At 47.0% G+C, this 20,861-nt stretch overlaps 1 protein-coding gene across 1 annotated transcript in view; it reads right to left on the bottom strand.

Annotated features, from left to right (window-relative positions):
• Nucleotides 1–20,309, bottom strand: part of spire1a (spire-type actin nucleation factor 1a) — a gene marked incomplete at both ends in the record, with an annotated part of 44,695 nt that extends 24,386 nt beyond the window's left edge. Inside the window, 2 exon segments of the mRNA XM_080527195.1 lie at nucleotides 14,923–14,954; nucleotides 19,946–20,309. Coding sequence (XP_080383321.1) covers nucleotides 14,923–14,954; nucleotides 19,946–20,309 — 396 coding nt within the window.
• Nucleotides 20,310–20,861: the final 552 nt, after the last annotated feature.

Here is a 20,861-nt window from a genome sequence, read left to right on the forward strand (position 1 = left end):
GAATGACAGGATGGAGACGTGCGCAACATAATGTGGAGGAGCATGAAAAGAGTGCTACACACCGAAAGTGTGCTGAAGCCTATTTTCTAAGAAGTAGAAAAGGAGATATCCAGAGCAAGTTTGCTGGCAGTCAGATGTCTGCTCATAGGCAGCAAGTAAGAAAGAAACGCCAGTGTGTTGTGGATGTGGTGAAGGTGATAGGCAAGAGGGGCTTGAGCTACATAGGGGTTTTTACAAATGGTATATTCAACAGACTGCCAGCATGTTGATCGGCGGTGTCGGACCGATTGTGGGCCGGTCTGAGCCACATGGCAGGGCCTAATTTTTGCTCTGTTCACTACTGCTCTGTTCACTACTGCTCTGTTCACTACTGCTCTGTTCACTACAGCTCTGTTCACTACAGCTCTGTTCACTACTGCTCTGTTCACTACTGCTCTGTTCACTACTGCTCTGTTCACTACTGCTCTGTTCACTACTGCTCTGTTCACTACAGCTCTGTTCACTACTGCTCTGTTCACTACTGCTCTGTTCACTACAGCTCTGTTCACTACTGCTCTGTTCACTACAGCTCTGTTCACTACTGCTCTGTTCACTACTGCTCTGTTCACTACTGCTCTGTTCACTACTGCTCTGTTCACTACTGCTCTGTTCATGACTGCTCTGTTGAGCATCCCTCAGTTGCCTTTGCCAAGGCCCCAAGCAGATCTGACAGCTTTTGTAACATTCCTGGTGTGGTGGGGCGTCAGCAGGTGAGCCTGGCAGACATCCTGAAAAAGTCATACCCTCCCCGTTTGTCAACTCCTTTGCAATTGTAATGTGGCTGAATAACAACAACAACAAATCATATCCTGGACATTCCTTTGCGACTGTAATGTATGTCACACGTCCTTTGTTGGGAATGATATTTAAGGAGAGGGACAGGAAGATATTCTTTGAGTTTTGGGTTAGGCCCCGCCGCGGGCACCATTCTCCCTTGTTGTCGTTGACTCACTTTAATGGTTAAAACGTAGTCACATGTTGCTTCTAAACTGTTAAGTTGGTTATTTTGTTGATACTCTATTCAAATGTTCGTTAACGACAACATAATCGTGACCTGGGCCCCATTCCACTAAAGGTGGATCAGTATAGCGGCGCTATAAATAAATGCGGCGCTCAGGGAACTCGAGATTGGAATTCAAGCCTCAGGTGATTCCTCGAACGAGGATCAGCCTTGTGTCATCAGTGTTCACAGAAGACAGGCTTACAAATCTTCGATATGGGCGCGTGCACGCAGACATACGCAGCCCAGAAGAGTCGATCTGTCGAAATGAAGATACTCCTCTCTGCAGGGGTTCTACATTTGCGCAGCATTCCGAATTATTGATTTTTATGAAGACGGAAAAATAAGATGTAAAATCAGTCAGTGCAATACTGCCGCAATTAACAAGGCGAGGGAAATGGTTTGGCAAGAAATTGCTGACCGATTAAATGCGTAGGTCATACTAGCCCCAGTTATTGTTATATGTTCATATTTTAATAAATGAATATTACTACTGTGGTGATATCAGCAGCAGGCTACACTCCATCATATCGCCACAATGGCCTAGTGGTACCGACCGCTGCCACAGGATTTATTCGTCATTTTTAGACGTGGTTCGAATCCCGCTTCAGACACACTTTTTACTGCATTTCGTTGTCTGAATCTAATCTAAAATCTCATCTAAAAAAGTATGTAGGCTATAAAATTATGGTGCCGGCTAATTTACAAGAACTGACACGATTACAATGGTGTTTGAAGCCTTTGCATGAAATCTTCGGTTAAATGTAAAAAAAAAGAAAAAAAGAATGACTTAGTCAAGTCTCGAACATGCAACCTTTTGAACTCCAGTCGGCTGCCTTAACCACTACGCCAGCCAGACCGCTGTGATGACAGCAATGCAAGTTGACACAATTACTTCTTTTTTTTAAACTCTTTTCTTTATTGATTTATCGATCTATCTATCACACTTTCAAAATATCAAGTTATCTATCACACAATCAAACTATCTATCGATCGATCACACTTTCAAAATATCAAATTATCTATCTATCACACAGTCAAACTATCTAATCTATCTATCTCGTGTGAAGTGGGAACTAATATTTCCTAAAAGACACATGAGGAACTGTCATTCGGGGTTTAGTTTCCGCCTGTGTGCCTTTTTTGACTCGCGTCTCACCATAGCCTCTGTTTTAGCCTGGTCGCGAGCAGGCTAATTATATCTGACTCAGAAGGAGCTCAACCAAGCAGCGAATTATTTGAGCCACATTGATGGCACCGAACGCAAGCTAACATTTTCGAGGCTTAAAACTTTATCGAGGCTTAGACCTTTATCGAGCTTCGTGGAATAGGGCCCAGGTTATCACAGAGTTTACCATCAATCTCTAATACTCACATGCATTGTTAAGGAGACAGAGAGAGAGTCATCGGCTTCAGCCAGGGCCGGTCCTAGGCATTTAGGTGCCCTAGGCGAGAGTATGATTTTTCTGTAATATGACACTCATTCACAAGTGCTTCAACACGATTGTAATTTTGTGTATAAAAATGCAATGAACAAAAGTAAAAAACAAACAAACTGCCTCAACATCCTCTCGTTCCTGACCTCCTCCACACACACACACACACACACCTGGTTTTACATACAGTAGTAATCTAGTGAGAGAAGCACACACACAGTAGGAACAAAGTACACAACCTAGCCCCAGATCACCTCTGCTTTACCCCCCCCCCACACACACACACACACACTCACACTGACCCCTTCATAGAACTGACGCACGCAGAGGAACATTTAATTAGGAACATCACTCCTAGTCACCTCCCAGTCCGAGAGAGAGAGAGGGAGAGAGAGACAGAGAGACAGAGAGACAGAGAGAGAGAGAGAGAGAGAGAGAGAGAGAGAGAGAGCGGTGTGTGAAGCAGTTACTGGGACACAGTAGAATTTCTGTCCCAGTACCAATAACACACCTCCTCCCCTAAGGGCCCAGTACCAATAACACACCTCCTCCCCTAAGGGCCCAGTACCAACAACACACCTCCTCCCCTAAGGGCCCAATACCAATAACACACCTCCTCCCCTAAGGGCCCAATACCAATAACACACCTCCCCTAAGGGCCCAGTACCAATAACACACCTCCTCCCCTAAGGGCCCAGTACCAATAACACACCTCCTCCCCTAACGGCCCAGTACCAATAACACACCTCCTCCCCTGAGGGCCCAGTACCAATAACACACCTCCTCCCCTGAGGGCCCAGTACCAATAACACACCTCCTCCCCTGAGGGCCCAGTACCAATATCACACCTCCTCCCCTGAGGGCCCAGTACCAATAACACACCTCCTCCTCTAAGGGCCCAGTACCAACAACACACCTCCTCCCCTAAGGGCCCAGTACCAATAACACACCTCCTCCCCTAAGGGCCCAGTACCAATAACACACCTGCTCCCCTAAGGGCCCAGTACCAATAACACACCTCCTCCCCTAAGGGCCCAGTACCAATAACACACCTCCTCCCCTAAGGGCCCAGTACCAATAACACACCTCCTCCCCTAAGGGCCCAGTACCAATAACACACCTCCCCTAAGGGCCCAGTACCAATAACACACCTGCTCCCCTAAGGCAGGGCTCTACGCTAACCTTTTTCACTAGGAGCACATGTGCTCCTAAATGAAAAATGTTAGGGGCACACAAAGAAATTTAGGAGCACAGTGAAAAATGTAATTATAACACATTTTTATTAGTGATTTTGCAATTTTTGCACCAAAATCACACATTGGCCCATGCCTACAGCCCTACTAGACGCAGAGTTGATGGCATTGTATTATGGTAACTAGCTGTGTCAAGTTCTCCTGGTTAGCAGCATGTTCATTCATTCATCCATGTCATGCCTGTCAGCTAGCAGCTAGCAGCCCAGCCAGGCTTTAGGGCTAGGTCTGTCAGCTAGCAGCCCAGCCAGGCCATGCAGAGGTCTGTCTCCATGCTGCCCACCTCCCTGCTGCTGGGTCAGGCTACATCAGTCACACACGGTGGCCAGACAACTCCACATCTAGGGGTATTAAACTACCCCACATCCAGATGACCAGTCCCCAGCCCCATGCTGCCCGGGGTGGTGACATGTGGAGGTGGCCAGCCCAGCACGGTGCCTCTGCGGCGGCTAGCTGTTAGCACACCACCATCCCCGGGGGTCCCACCTCTCTGCCACACTCAAGTACAACATGTTGCATTTTCATGCCATTAGGCAACTTGCTTCCTAGGGTTTCCTAGGATTAGAGATGCATTTGGACTTCTGGAGTACCTCCACTACTTTCAATGGGTTCTGAAGGTCTGAGAGCGTTCTACTTTCTACCCTGGGTAGTTAACCCTGGTTGTAACCTTGGGTTCAAATCTGGAGTGTGTGGGACCAAATCTGTAGATGTGGTGAGCTAATGAAGCTAATGAAGCTTGAGATGAGAAAAGGGCGCTTGTCTCTTTAAGGCCCAGGAGGGAGTTAGCGATTAGCGATGTTAGCTTAGCGCCAGTTTAACAGAAGTAACTTCACTTTTAACATGACTTCCCGTGGTCGTAGCGGGCTGGCTGACGGCTTAAAATGTGGCCACACGGTTCGCGCAGATTTATTTTTAGAATAAAAAAAAAAAAAAAAAAAAAAATTAATAATAATAAAATCGGTACTCGCACGTGTGCTCGTGAATTTATTTCTCTAGTCGCACAGATGTATTTTTAGTCGCAAATGCGAGTGAAATGGTCGCACTGTAGAGCCCTGCCCTAAGGGCCCAGTACCAATAACACACCTCCTCCCCTAAGGGCCCAGTACCAATAACACACCTCCTCCTCTAAGGGCCCAGTACCAATAACACACCTCCTCCCCTAAGGGCCCAGTACCAATAACACACCTCCTCCTCTAAGGGCCCAATACCAATAACACACCTCCTCCCCTAAGGGCCCAGTACCAATAACACACCTCCTCTTCTAAGGGCCCAGTACCAATAACACACCTCCTCCCCTAAGGGCCCAGTACCAATAACACACCTCCTCCCCTAAGGGCCCAGTACCAATAACACACCTCCTCCTCTAAGGGCCCAGTACCAATAACACACCTCCTCCCCTAAGGGCCCAGTACCAATAACACACCTCCTCCTCTAAGGGCCCAATACCAATAACACACCTCCTCCCCTAAGGGCCCAGTACCAATAACACACCTCCTCTTCTAAGGGCCCAGTACCAATAACACACCTCCTCTTCTAAGGGCCCAGTACCAATAACACACCTCCTCCCCTAAGGGCCCAATACCAATAACACACCTCCTCCTCTAAGGGCCCAGTACCAATACCACACCTCCTCCCCTGAGGGCCCAGTACCAATAACACACCTCCTCCCCTGAGGGCCCAGTACCAATAACACACCTCCTCCCCTAAGGGCCCAGTACCAATAACACACCTCCTCCCCTAAGGGCCCAGTACCAATAACACACCTCCTCCCCTAAGGGCCCAGTACCAATAACACACCTCCTCCCCTAAGGGCCCAGTACCAATAACACACCTCCTCCTGTAAGGGCCCAGTACCAATAACACACCTCCTCCTGTAAGGGCCCAGTACCAATAACACACCTCCTCCCCTAAGAGCCCAGTACCAATAACACATCTCCTCCCCTAAGAGCCCAGTACCAATAACACACCTCCTCCCCTAAGGGCCCAGTACCAATAACACACCTCCTCCCCTAAGGGCCCAGTACCAATAACACACCTCCTCCCCTAAGGGCCCAGTACCAATAACACACCTCCTCCCCTAAGAGCCCAGTACCAATAACACACCTCCTCCTCTAACGGCCCAGTACCAATAACACACCTCCTCCCCTGAGGGCCCAGTACCAATAACACACCTCCTCCCCTAAGGGCCCAGTACCAATAACACACCTCCTCCCCTGAGGGCCCAGTACCAATAACACACCTCCTCCCCTAAGGGCCCAGTACCAATAACACACCGCCTCCCCTAAGGGCCCAGTACCAATAACACACCTCCTCCCCTGAGGGCCCAGTACCAATAACACACCTCCTCCCCTAAGGGCCCAGTACCAATAACACACCTCCTCCCCTGAGGGCCCAGTACCAATAACACACCTCCTCCCCTAAGGGCCCAGTACCAATAACACACCTCCTCCCCTGAGGGCCCAGTACCAATAACACACCTGCTCCCCTAAGGGCCCAGTACCAATAACACACCTCCTCCCCTAAGAGCCCAGTACCAATAACACACCTCCTCCCCTAAGGGCCCAGTACCAATAACACACCTCCTCCCCTGAGGGCCCAGTACCAATAACACACCTCCTCCCCTAAGGGCCCAGTACCAATAACACACCTCCTCCCCTGAGGGCCCAGTACCAATAACACACCTCCTCCCCTAAGGGCCCAGTACCAATAACACACCTCCTCCCCTAAGGGCCCAGTACCAATAACACACCTCCTCCCCTAAGAGCCCAGTACCAATAACACACCTCCTCCCCTAAGGGCCCAGTACCAATAACACACCTCCTCCCCTGAGGGCCCAGTACCAATAACACACCTCCTCCCCTAAGGGCCCAGTACCAATAACACACCGCCTCCCCTAAGGGCCCAGTACCAATAACACACCTCCTCCCCTGAGGGCCCAGTACCAATAACACACCTCCTCCCCTAAGGGCCCAGTACCAATAACACACCTCCTCCCCTGAGGGCCCAGTACCAATAACACACCTCCTCCCCTAAGGGCCCAGTACCAATAACACACCTCCTCCCCTGAGGGCCCAGTACCAATAACACACCTGCTCCCCTAAGGGCCCAGTACCAATAACACACCTCCTCCCCTAAGGGCCCAGTACCAATAACACACCTCCTCCCCTAAGAGCCCAGTACCAATAACACACCTCCTCCCCTAAGGGCCCAGTACCAATAACACACCTCCTCCCCTAAGGGCCCAGTACCAATAACACACCTCCTCCCCTGAGGGCCCAGTACCAATAACACACCTCCTCCCCTAAGGGCCCAGTACCAATAACACACCTCCTCCCCTGAGGGCCCAGTACCAATAACACACCTCCTCCCCTAAGGGCCCAGTACCAATAACTAGGGCTGGGTTCAAAAAATCGATTTCCCGATTCTGAATCGATCTTCATTAAATGAGCGATTTATCGATTCATAAATCCCGAGATCGTTTTTTTTTTTTTTTTTTTTGCTTGCAGCTTCAACCCGCAACGAGATCTCGTGGCCAGATCTCGCGCTACAAGAATTTATCATATCTCACGCAACGTGAGGTCTCAACCCTAAAATCTAAAAACATGGCGATGGCAGGGACACTCAAGTCACCACCAGGTTTAAAGTCAGATGTCTGGGTGCATTTTGGATTTAAAAAATGTGACGATAGAGATGAGCTGGACAAAAGCAAAGTCATATGTAAATAAAAGTACATTCATGTAACTGCTTTGGAGTCAATTCATTGATATGTTTAACAATGCTACATGTTATAGGGTTCCTTGAACCATTTATAGCATTAGTTCGGAGAATCTCTTTCATATTCAAGCAAAAAATGTATATTGTAACTAGATCGAATCGGAATCGAATCGTGAATCGAATCGAATCTGGAGCTGTGAATCGGAATCGAATCGTTTTGGGAAATCAGTGGCGATACCCAGCCCTACCAATAACACACCTCCTCCTCTAAGGGCCCAGTACCAATAACACACCTCCTCCCCTAAGAGCCCAGTACCAATAACACACCTCCTCCCCTAAGGGCCCAGTACCAATAACACACCTCCTCCCCTAAGGGCCCAGTACCAATAACACACCTCCTCCCCTGAGGGCCCAGTACCAATAACACACCTCCTCCCCTAAGAGCCCAGTACCAATAACACACCTCCTCCCCTAAGAGCCCAGTACCAATAACACACCTCCTCCCCTAAGAGCCCAGTACCAATAACACACCTCCTCCCCTAAGGGCCCAGTACCAATAACACACCTCCTCCCCTAAGGGCCCAGTACCAATAACACACCTCCTCCCCTAAGGGCCCAGTACCAATAACACACCTCCTCCCCTAAGAGCCCAGTACCAATATCACACCTCCTCCCCTAAGGGCCCAGTACCAATAACACACCTCCTCCTCTAAGGGCCCAGTACCAATAACACACCTCCTCCCCTAAGAGCCCAGTACCAATAACACACCTCCTCCCCTAAGGGCCCAGTACCAACAACACACCTCCTCCCCTAAGGGCCCAGTACCAATAACACACCTCCTCCCCTAAGATCCCAGTACCAATAACACACCTCCTCCCCTGAGGGCCCAGTACCAATAACACACCTCCTCCCCTAAGAGCCCAGTACCAATAACACACCTCCTCCCCTAAGGGCCCAGTACCAATAACACACCTCCTCCCCTAAGAGCCCAGTACCAATAACACACCTCCTCCCCTAAGGGCCCAGTACCAATAACACAAACCTCCTCTGAAACCATGATCTGATGTCCACAACAGACTTCATGTTCAGCTACGGGCCGGATCTGGACCCATATTCATTACCTCATTAAAACAGACTGACAGGCTGGATGACTGTGTGATGGAGTGAATCTGGCGCACACACACACATATTCTAGAGTGCACTTTCAACAAAACAATAAAAGAGCACTTAATAAAATTAACTCTATGAATAAACAGTAGATGGTTCATCTTGTTTGCTGATTGTTGTATTTCTTTCTTTTTTTATTATTATTATTATGGATATTTCTAAGCAATGTCTGGGGGGATGATATGATCAATCATAATCAGTATGATCAATGCTGAATGTTAGCATCAGGAGTTCTGTGCAGAGGAAGTAGAATTAGAGGTGAGCTAGGTAGGGCGTTCATCACCAACACACACATGCTCATGGTCGGTCATTCATAGCATTAGCATTAGCATTAGCTAACCGAGCACAAGCGTCATATCGGTGCAGAGTGGGTCGCTCTCTGGGACGAGGCAATAAGATGAATGACAGTTGGTGGTCTCCCTGACAACAGCTCCTAATTTAAATACTGTGTTTTTTTAAGATGATATAAAAGCAGAAGTCAAGGAAAATATCTCTCTCTCATAAGTATACAGAATTATTAAAGCCTCGGATTCATTCTATTTGACCTTTCTTATAACGATTAACAGACTCAACAATTCTTTGCACAGTGATAATTAGATTGGAGTCAGATTGTCAGTATTATATATGCTTTGCCATCAACCAAATATAGCCATAAGTCTCTGCCAAACATAAAATCTGGAATAAATCTGTGTGTGTGAGACAGAGAGGGAGAGGGAGGGGGAGGGAGAGAGAAAGAGAGAAGAGACAGAGAGAGAGAGAAACAGAGAGAGGAGAGTGTGTTACATAACCAGTCCAAATCTAGAGGCCTCCTCTGCAGAGGGAGGAAGCAGTCACACACACACACACACACACACACACACACACACACACCCCTCCATGACTCACTGTCTCTCACACACACACCTCACTGTCCTGTACAGAGGAGTTGTTATTTTCCAAAGGTTCTATTCCAGGCTCAATCCTATTACAGCCCTTTCACCTCCAATTTAGCCCTCCATTTTAGCCCTCCATAATGAAGCACTGTTCTTTTTTTATTTGATGACTTGTTTGATCGATTGATATAAGTTTCACACTTAAGTGAATGAATCGCGAGCGTCCATGCTTTTCTATGATACTACTGATGACGTATCAGGGTCTTGAAGGGTTGTCCCATTTCTTAGGGGAAGATTTCAACCAAACTAAGGTTGAATTGTTCTGGAAGAACACACGGCACTACGTCGTATGGTGTAAAAAGGGCACCATACCAACATGAAAACATCATCCCAACAGTGAAGTACGATAGGGGGGCGTTTCATGAGCTGAGTTTCATGATTTGGGGCTCAGGGCCTGGACAGCTTGCCATCATCGAAGGGGAAATGAATTCCCATGTTTATCAAGGTATCCTACAGGATAATGTTAGGGTGGCTGCATGCCAGCTGAAGGTCAGAAGAAGTTAGGTGATGCAGCAGGACAATGACCCTAAACAAAGTAAATCTACTACAGAATGGCTTCAAAAAAGCCATTGATGTTATTGTTGCCAAAGGAGGTTTGACCAGTTATTCAACCCAAGGGTTCACCTACTTTTTCCAATAGCAATTTTCAATGGGTGTGTTGAAAAGGCATGAAAGATCATAATTGTTTGTGTGTTATTAGCTTAAGCACATTGTGTTTGTCTATACTTATGACTTAGATGAAGATCAGATCACATTTTATGACCAATTAACACAGAAAACCAGGTCATTCCAAAGGGTTCACATACTTTTTCTTGCCACTGTATCTAAAGAGGAGGAAGTCATGTGATTTGAAACAAGTCACCATAGATATAGGTCAGACTCCGAGTTGGTGGAGGGTGAACACACACACACACACACACACACACACACACGGCTATGCCTCTCACGTGATGTTTCCCCCACACACACACACTTAATCAGTGCATACCTGCATTAGTGTTCAGCAGAGTGGACATGGACCCAGCCCCCCCCCACCCACCCACCCACCCACACACACACACACTTTAGTGTACAGCCGACACACACACCTGGTTCTGAGAGCATTTCCAGGCCTGGTCATGTGTGGTTAGAGTATGGCAGGTCAGAACATTAGATCAACTCCTGGAACACACACTTTGCACACCATGCGTGCACATTCCTCAACAGTTCAAATGAACGAACACACACACAGTAGTCAGCAGAGCAGGATTTAATGAGAGAGAAACAGTGACAGTTTGTGTATATGTATGTAGGCTGTCTTTGGACAGAGCTACTGTGGCGTGGAAGCTTTAGGACACACCGGAGTGACGCCCAGTCTCTCTCTCTCACACACACACACGTGCACGCGCACATGCACGCACACGCAGCAGCAGATAAAACAGGGCCTTGGGACGACCGCTGAAGAAACATCCTATTGATTTACTGACACCGAATCCTTCAGACTGAATCAACGAGACAGGCAATAACTAGGCCTACTGTCGGACACACACACACACACACACACACAGGGAAGCCCTCTAATAGGATACCTGCTAATCCTACCGTAATCACTGACGAGAGACTGGGTTAAACCCCCGTCTGCCTGTCTGCTGTTGGGGGATGAGGGGTGTGTGTGTGTGTGTGTGTGTGTGTATGCGCACACGCAAGACTGTATGTATGTGAGAAGAAGGGTGTGTGGGTGTGTGTGTGTGTGTCTCCACTACAGGGGCTCCAGTGCTCTTCACCATGGACCACCACACCACAGTCACACACACGTCCCTGCGGTGAGACAGACCAGCATGCACTGCAACTCTGCCCCATAACCATGGAGAACAACCACACGGAGGCTGAGAGATGGAGGCTGAGAGGCTGAGAGAGGCAGGCAAAGTGGGTCAGTAGCCAGCACGAGACAGATTAGAGAATCAGGCCAGAGAGTTTACAGACCAGACACTCCCGGGGGGGGGGGGGTGGCTCATTGTCCACACATGGAACGAGGAATGGTATCAAACACTGGGGGCTGTGTGTGTGCGTTATGGGGTGTGTATGTGTGTTATGGGGGGTAGTAGATGTCTCAGGAGAAACAGTACATGGGGGGTAGTAGATGTCTCAGGAGAAACAGTACAGGGGGGGTAGTAGATGTCTCAGGAGGGACAGTTAAGGTGTAGCCTGAAGAGATGGAGGTCTTCAGTCTCCGGCGGAATATGGGGAGTGACTCTGCAGTTCTGACAGCCGTGGGAAGCTTGTTCCACCAGCGTGGAGCCAGTATAGAGACCTGACCGGGCAGCGTGACTGCCGCGCTGGTGTAGAGGCGCTGGAGCCAGTCGGCAAAGCAGTGGTGGAGGAGTGGAGTGATCGTGCAGGCAGGTGTTTGGGGGGTGACCATTGCTTGCAGGTCGGAAGGGGCTGTTCCTTTTGCTGCTCGGTAGGCAAGCACCAGGGTCTTGAAGCTATCGGGAGCCAGTGAAGGAGGGGGGTGACATGGGAGAATCTTGGGAGGTAGAACACCAGACGGGCGGCAGCATTCTGGATGAGCTGCAGAGGTCTGCCGGCAGAGGTGGGGGAGCCCGGCCAGGAGTGCGTTGCAGTAGTCAAGGTGGGAGATGGCCGGTGACTGGACCAACAGAGAGGTCACATGATCAGAAACCAACAGACGGTCTGGGTAAACAGACAGTCGCTTCATGAAACGTATAAAAAAATATGCCTGGATTTTCCTTTAGCGACGTTGGTGGAATAGCTCCCAGCTCAACCATGCAGACCACTGGGTACTGTGTACACACACAAAAAGACACACAGCTAGAGACGGACAGACACAGAGAAACTGTGGGAGTCTAGTCCTGTCAGGATCTGTTTAATCTGAACACGCACGCACGCACGCACACAGGTTTGTTTTGATGGTCTGGTCTTGTCACTGTTTACCTAGCAGCTGCATACAGAATAGCTAAGGGGTGTGTGTGTGTGTGTGTATTGAAGAACAGACCATGTCCATTATGTGGAGAGTGACGAGCTTCCCACACACACTCAAACAAGGCCAGCAGGAGCTCATCTCTACTGAAGCGTGTGTGTGTGTGTGTGTGTGTGTGTACTGAAGTGCAGGACAGGTACATTGTGGAGGCAGTGTGCATTATGTGAACAGAGAAGCCTTCCAAAACAGTCCCATGTTTTGTTTATGATGACCTCACATCCTCTGACCGCGGCATTGTGGGACACTCACGTCGACGGAGACACAAGATCCTCCACCATCGGACCGAAGGTCACCATGGAAACAGGCTTTTCCTAGGGAGTGTCCAGTTAAAATAAAACTGGAAAAAGCAAAGCGTCTAAAATGACACCAGGACTGAGAGGTCGTCTAAATGAGCTGGCTCAGGGAGGTCAGGGGTCACTCCTCTCTCTCGGCAACGCGGGACACGACGTCGCGTCAGTGTCGTCACGGCAACCGTCCGTTGGGATAAACGCTGGTCAACGGTTTCCGTGACGGGCAACGGGCAGAGTGTGTGGAAACACACACACGCACACACACTACACTGAGAGAGAGACACACACACTACACTGAGAGAGAGACACACACACACTACACTGAGAGACACACACATTACACTGAGAGAGAGACACACACCATACACAGAGACACACTACACTGAGAGAGAGACACACACCATACACAGAGACACACACACACACTACACTGAGCGAGAGACACACACCATACACAGAGACACACACACACTACACTGAGAGAGAGACAAACACACACAATAATTGCTGTAGGCTCCCATACATACTCAATGGCAGCATAGAACGTCTGGTCCAAACACACACAGTTCTGGTCCAAACACACACAGTTCTGGTCCAAACACACACAGGACACGTGTGGATAGTCAGACTGCACCCTGTTCACTGGGCCTTCACAGAACACCAGATTGGGACGGATTGCAATATGAGAAACTGCCCGACATTAACATTAGCTAACTAACTAACTCTCTAGCATTAACATTAGCTCACTAACTAACTCCCTAACATTAACATTAGCTAACTAACTAACTAACTCTCTAGCATTAACATTAGCTTACTAACTCCCTAACATTAACATTAGCTAACTAACTAACTAACATTAACATTAGCTAACTAACTAACTAACTCCCTAACATTAACATTAGCTAACTAACTAACTCCCTAACATTAACATTAGCTAACTAACTAACTAACTCCCTAACATTAACATTAGCTAACTAACTAACTCTCTAGCATTAACATTAGCTTACTAACTAACTAACTCCCTAACATTAGCTAACTAACTAACTCACTAGCATTAACATTAGCTTACTAACTAACTAACTAACTCCCTAACATTAACATTAGCTAACTAACTAACTCTCTAACATTAACACTTAATCAGCCATCAGGGGTCATTTGGTCATTTACCCTGTGAGTAATCATTTTTCTTTATATCTTTGCACTTGATCAAATTTCAGGACCCTCCTTTCATGACTTTTCCTAGATATGTGGTCGTTGTGTGTAAATAGCAGCTTAGCATTGTAAAGAGGCTCTTATAGTTGGTAAAAAAAAAACCCCGGCTGTTCTAGTATTAACATTAGCTAACTAACTAACTAACTCCCTAACATTAGCATTAGCTAACTAACTAACTCCCTAACATTAACATTAGCTAACTAACTAACTCTCTAGCATTAACATTAGCTAACTAACTAACTCCCTAACATTAGCATTAGCTATCTAACTAACTCCCTAACATTAGCATTGGCTAACTAACTAACTCCCTAACATTAGCATTGGCTAACTAACTAACTAACTCCCTAACATTAGCATTAGCTAACTAACTAACTCCCTAACATTATACCAGGTGAGCTTTCCCTTGTAGTCTGAATTCACTGGTTCCCTATTCAGGAAGTCCTTTCTGATTTCAGTCCCACAATTCAATGGGGCAGGTAGGGAGGCGGGCCGTAGCGACACTGAACCAGTCACCATGAACAACATGGTTGAGTGACAGGTGAACAGAGTTCTCTGTATGACTGAGGTGAAGTATGTCTGCTACAAAGTGAGGTGATCGTCATTCATGCGTTTCTGACCGTTTTGGCGACTTTATTCACCCTCGGCACTGAATGAGTTAAAAGCTCGGGAAGGTGATGAGTCACAAACATCTGACTCAGCAGGAAGACACGCCCCAAAACCTCAGCCCCGCCTCCACAGGCACGCCCCAAAACCTCAGCCCTGACCTCCACAGACACACCCCAAAACCTCAGCCCCCGCATGGAATGAGGAAGGGCATCAAACTTGAAAATGGAAGACAGGCTCATTATAATGCGTTGAGCCCATCCAACCTCCCCCAACCTCCCCTGGAGTGTGGACTCACCTCAGCCGACGTATTTCCAGGTCTGTATTTGTCTGTAAACAGAAGAGAGGAGAAGTGTCGATATTAAAAAACAGCATTCATGAACAACCTCATGAACAAGAGTTTATCATATTACATATGCATCATTATATAGATAGATACTTTATAGCCCAACCTTAGCCCAACCTTTGCACTACCGATATTTACATTACTACCTTTGTACCACTGTATATTGCATATGTCTCCTAACATGGTTTCTTTCATACTCTTCTTTTATTAGGTACTGTACATAAACTACCTCACTGTACATAGTTCTATTTATATCATGCCCATCACTATTTATATAATATATATCACACACACACACTTTAGATTCAGATATCTGGCACAACAATCTCCTGAGATGGAAGCAGAAGTTCAGGGGGGTATTCCACCATCGTCATTAAAGGAAAATCTTATTAGTGATAAGTCTCGCAAAATAGGCCTAGATTTTCCTTTAGCAAAGTTGATGGAATACCCCCCGGAACTGGCTTTAAACCGCCAGCAGAGAAACAAGAAGTCTGCTAAAAATAGACAAACAGACAGAGACAGACAGACAGACAGAGAGAGATAGAGACAGACAGACAGAGAGACGGTTCAGGGGCAAAAGTACAGACAGACAGGACTTTGATGTGGGTCCAGAGGGTGTAACCTGCCTCTCCCTCCTCCCCTCCCCTCCCTCCCTGAAAAGCAGAGCTCTCTCTCTCTGGGTTCTGCTCTTAATACCAAAGGCAGTCGACCTCAGACCTTGTGTATTCCAGGAAGAAATAGTGAAAGATTTGTATTCCATTCTTTACAATGTTATTATTCCAGTGGTTTAGGCCCGCACTATGATTGTGTTGAGCTCTCTGAGCATCTGGTGTACGCTCAGGTCATTTCTTTTAGGGTCATTTCTTCTGGTCATTTCTCTTCTCACAGCCTGCGCATGCGTGTGGTATGGGGTTAGCAGGAGGGGGGGGGTGGGCCTGGTGTCTCCTAGGTGCAGCAGGTCCTCTGGGTGCTGGTCTGTGAGGGGGTGCTTGTCCCTCTGTTGCTCCTGTAGGGTGTGTTCAGTCTGCGGTCTAGTGCGACCTCCTTCGGGGTCTTGGAAAAAGTGGGGACTGTTGCCCTGAGGATATGCACCTGGTCGTATAGGCTGTACTCGTCCAGGGTGGGGTGGTGCGGCAGGGGAACGTTTGCTTCGTTGCACACTCTCTGGAGAGTGCTTTGGATGATGGCCGGGTCTCAGACCAGTCTGAGTAGCAGGGTAGAGATGACTGCTTTTGACTAACTAACTACTCCCCCCCCTTCCCTCGCAATAGAAACTACAATCATATTTTGTCCAATTCCCTCTGGCGTCAGTCTAACTATGCACAGATACGCGCGCGCACATGCACACACACACACACGCACACACACATGCACACACACACACACACACAATGAACCTCAGTCTCGTCCTCTCCTGTCTCCCTCAAGTTAATCAACCTCACGTCTTTCTCATCCAGGACTAATAAGAGGCAGTACAGGAAAACCTGCAGTCCCAAAATAAGCCTCCTCACCAGTGGCAGGCTAACAGGCTAACAACGCTAACAGAACTCCTCACCAGCTGGAGGCTAACAAGCTAACACCGCTAACAGGCCTCCTCACCAGCAGCAGGCTAACAGGCCTCCTCATTAGCTGCAAGCTAACACCACTAACAGGCTTCTGTCATTGTCTTTTTACATTTTAAATTACTATTTCTTCTTTTCTCTTCTTTTTTTATATAAAAAATGAAATACAAATAAAATGTTGTGCATATACAGTATATATATAGCTGTTTATTACACTGTTGTTTCTATCTTTATGTCCTATAAACCAACCACATCAAGTCAATTTCCTGTATGTGCGAATATACTTATGCAATAAAAATAATTCTGATTCTGAAGAAGGGGAAGGAAAAGGAAAGATGGGAGGGGAAGGAGGAAGAGAGGAGAGGGGGAAACACACACACACACACACACACACACACACACACACACGCACACACACACACACACACACACCTCATTCTAGGTCTAGAGGCCTCAGGCTAGCTGTGACTGGCTACAGTGTCTCACTGGGAAACACCAACAGCCCCAGAGACCAGGGGGCATTCCATCAATGTCACTAAAGGAAAACCCAGTCTTATTTTGAAGCCTAGATTTTCCTTTAGCAACTTTGATGGAATACCCCCCAGCTCAATACAGACCATAATAACTCATTCATCTCATCTCTCCAACATCATCTGAAGCCAGGTTCATTACCCAGTCCTGTATTTATATGTGGATATATTAGGCTTGATGATGACAGTGGTTAACCATTTTATAATTCCACAAAGTTAATATCACTTTTAATTTGCATGGCAAAATATAGCCTAGCCTAAATGTTTTAATGGAAGCTTGCTCCTCATGTTTGGACCCCATAGTGGTCGAGCTAAAAGCCTGCAGAGAAAACACAACATTACCATGTGTACCAGAGTAATACTGTACTCTGGGAGCTTTTCTTTGCCACTGAACCATATAATTGTATTTTTTACTTTATTTGCTTTTTGGGGGTCTGTGGTTTGGTGTTTGATCATTATCGTTTGTATTGCATTTCTTGTTAAGCTAAGTATTGTTCTTGTTGTGACGTTAGTCAGTGTAAAAAGCACTACAAATACATTTTAGTGATTCATGATTCAAAAATCTGTATGGAGTGAAAGTCTCTGCTGTGGAATATATATTTCCCCATTGGGGAAAGTGTGTGCAAACTTTTGACTGGTACTGTGTGTGTGTGTGTGTGTGTGTGTGTGTGTGTGTGTGTGTGTGTGTGTGTGTGTGTGTGTGTGTGTGCACACACACGCATACATCTGTCCACATCCCCTGGGAGCCCATTCACTAGTCTCTCTGGGAGGCACGGAGCTCTATGAAGAGGCGTGCTGCTCTTACTCACAGAAATACAATGTTGCAGAATGCCACATTGAACTGCATGTCTCTGCTGTGGAATATATATAAACACTGGCGGACTCAATGGGGGGCAGGGGGGGCGACCGCCCCTCCTGAGACCTTTTGAGTGGCAAAAATGCCCTTTTGAGTGGCGAAAATGAGAGGACGTGCCCTATTGGTCCCAGTGGCGTGTCCAGACCTTTTTCACTGGGGTGGCCCAGGTGGGGCACCTTGTTATGCATGGGTGGCACCATTTTGAGAATTTAACACTTAATTCCCTGCATTCTGGTGAATTTGTACACACCATTTTGTGCTTTTTATTACCATTTCTGTCTCCACTCCCCATTGTATACTTTAATTGGGCTACTAAGGTCATGTTCTTACATGAACATCTGAATCATGACCCAGAGCAAGCGGATGAGTTTGCAACATTTAAACAAAGTAACATAGGCAATTGAAGCAACAGACGTGGTAGTTGATTGGTCAGGAAAATAGAAAACTGCCCGTTCGTCCCCCTCTTATCCAGATCAACACGCATGCGCTGTTGTTTTACTATGGACAGCCTCGATGCGTCGTTTCTAACCGGAGCGAAACCACCCTTTTTAAGCGGAGCATGTGTTGGTTGTTTGCTCCGGGAGTGACTTCGAATGTGCGTTCTCACAGCTCCAAACAACGCAGAGCAAAGCGAATGTTATCCTAAACTCTGATTCCAAGTTAAGCAAAACGTTTTAACCACTAGCACAACACCGTAGCCTATATGTAACTATGCAAAAGTCTAACGTTATTAATGGTACTCACATTTCTTCAGGAGCGCCAAGACCACACCTCACCGCTGATCAAAAATGTGTTCTGTTCGAAAAGTTCGTCTCGTGGCGCGAAGTGGCCTCTGCTCTGAGTGACTAGGCAGATAGCCAATCAATCAGGGTGGCACCTAGGGTGGCCAATCAGATTTCAGGGGTGGCACGAGCCACCCCTGGCCCCCCCCTGGACACACCCCTGATTGGTCCCCCTCCAAAGGTCTAAACTTGACCATGTGCCCCCACAGTTGAAAAACGTTGCACTTAAGTTGAGGATGTGCCCTATTGGCTGCCCTTCCAATGGTCTAAACCTGACCATGTGCACTGATGGGGTCCCATGTTGTGCAGTAGATGCCCTTTTTTTCTTTTCGCCCCTGCCCTTCAAACAGCCTGAGTCCGCCACTATATATAAAGTTATATATATAACTATAGAGTTATATATAATACAACATTGCAGTGTGCCACATATCGCTGCTTGTTTAACCGGCGTCTCTGTCTGACGTACGTAGACGTTGCACCATGGCAAGGTGAACAGATCAACCAAAATCAAAGTCATTTTTTGTTCCTCGGCAGAAACTGACCAATCAGTGGCGAGAACCTCCTGTTTCCCCTGGCTAACTGACTGGCCGCTGTACACACTTCAAGCACACAGGCAGTCCGACACGCATACATTTGAATTTGAAAAATGTTGACTGAATGTAAAATAGGGGAGGGACGTGGACGTGGACGTGGACGTAATTAATGTGACTTCAGACTTCAGAAATACAACCTTTATGAGTTATTGATTCAGTGTGTATTTGTGCTATTTTTAGACTACTGCACTTCTGCCTTGAACAATCTCCTTGTAAAACTGACACCATTATAATGGCCACGTTCATGACGCGTCAATAAAAAGATGCATTATAACTGCACTGCCACGTCTATAAACAGGCACAAACACGGCCACCGTAGAACAGGTAGATCCACCTACGTTTATATTGTCATGTAGCATCCGAACGCCTTATAGCGACTTGGAATAATACACAAATAATAATACAACATTTAAAAAGCTTTATTTTTTGGACCTAGTAGTGACTTGTCATCATAGGACATATCTAGAAGTAACTCTCCCTCAGACATCCAGCCACAAACGGGTGGCTTACTGTGTGGCGTGGGGGGAAAGGCTTTACGACATGCATTATTATTATTATGGCGTATGAAAACTATTAACTTTGTTGTTTAATAAAAAGGTAGGCCTATCCCAACGTGTCGACTCAAGACTGTCACAGGCCTAATGTTGTTTACCTTCACTGTCTTCTCGGTGGTGCATGTGAACAGTCCCGTCCCTCCTGATCCACACGTCGCCCGGTCCCTCGATCCTCCTCGCCCGGCGCGCCACCGTCTCACCCTCGGCGGACTTGGGTTGGGGATTTCTCCTCCTTTGGTGTTTCTGAGCCAAAGTTCTGCAGCATTGATAGCAAACAGCCCACGCCTGTTCCTCGTTGATGGGCTGGCCGTACAGCGACAGGATCTCCTCCAGGGACAGCAGGTCCTCCGAGGCATCGCTACGGTCCGTGTTCACCTCCTCCCCGCCGGGGAAGCTCCGGGCTCGGGTTAGAAACGTCGGTGAGATCAACATTGTGTCCTCCGTGCCGGGGCGTTTGGCCATAGTCACACCATGTTGAAGGGAAATAATAACAATACTATATGGAATGATGATAATAATAGTGATAAAGTTAACGGAATAATTATACCAATACTGCAACAAAACAAAAAAAACGACTTGCTCTGTGCGATGTAGCCGTCCGTCTCGCAGCTGAGCTCCATCCGCTGATTCAGAGCATAGCGGCTGATTATGAACCAGCCGGTCTCCCCAGGGTCCTAGAGCCAGTCGGCTGGTCGCTGTAGCACTAGACTAGATTATGCAATATGTAAACACTAACATTATATATTTTATTAATAATCTCACACGCCATATCGGGAAGAGCAGCGCTTGAATACAGTTGCAGTAATAACACTATTATCTATATGTTTTTATTGATTGTCTAATTATGTTGTTAAATGTTTCTCTATTTATTTTCTATATGTATCTATTCTTGCAATTATATATTTATTTTATTTTTTTGCTTTTTCTGTATTGTTTTATGCTATATGTAAATCACTTTGAATTGCCCCTGTTGTATTGCCTTGCCTATTAACCTATTCTGTTGAAAGCCGAATT

This window comes from Nansenia antarctica (assembly GCF_963989245.1).
Source record: "Nansenia antarctica genome assembly, chromosome: 3".
Lineage (NCBI taxonomy): Eukaryota > Metazoa > Chordata > Actinopteri > Argentiniformes > Microstomatidae > Nansenia > Nansenia antarctica.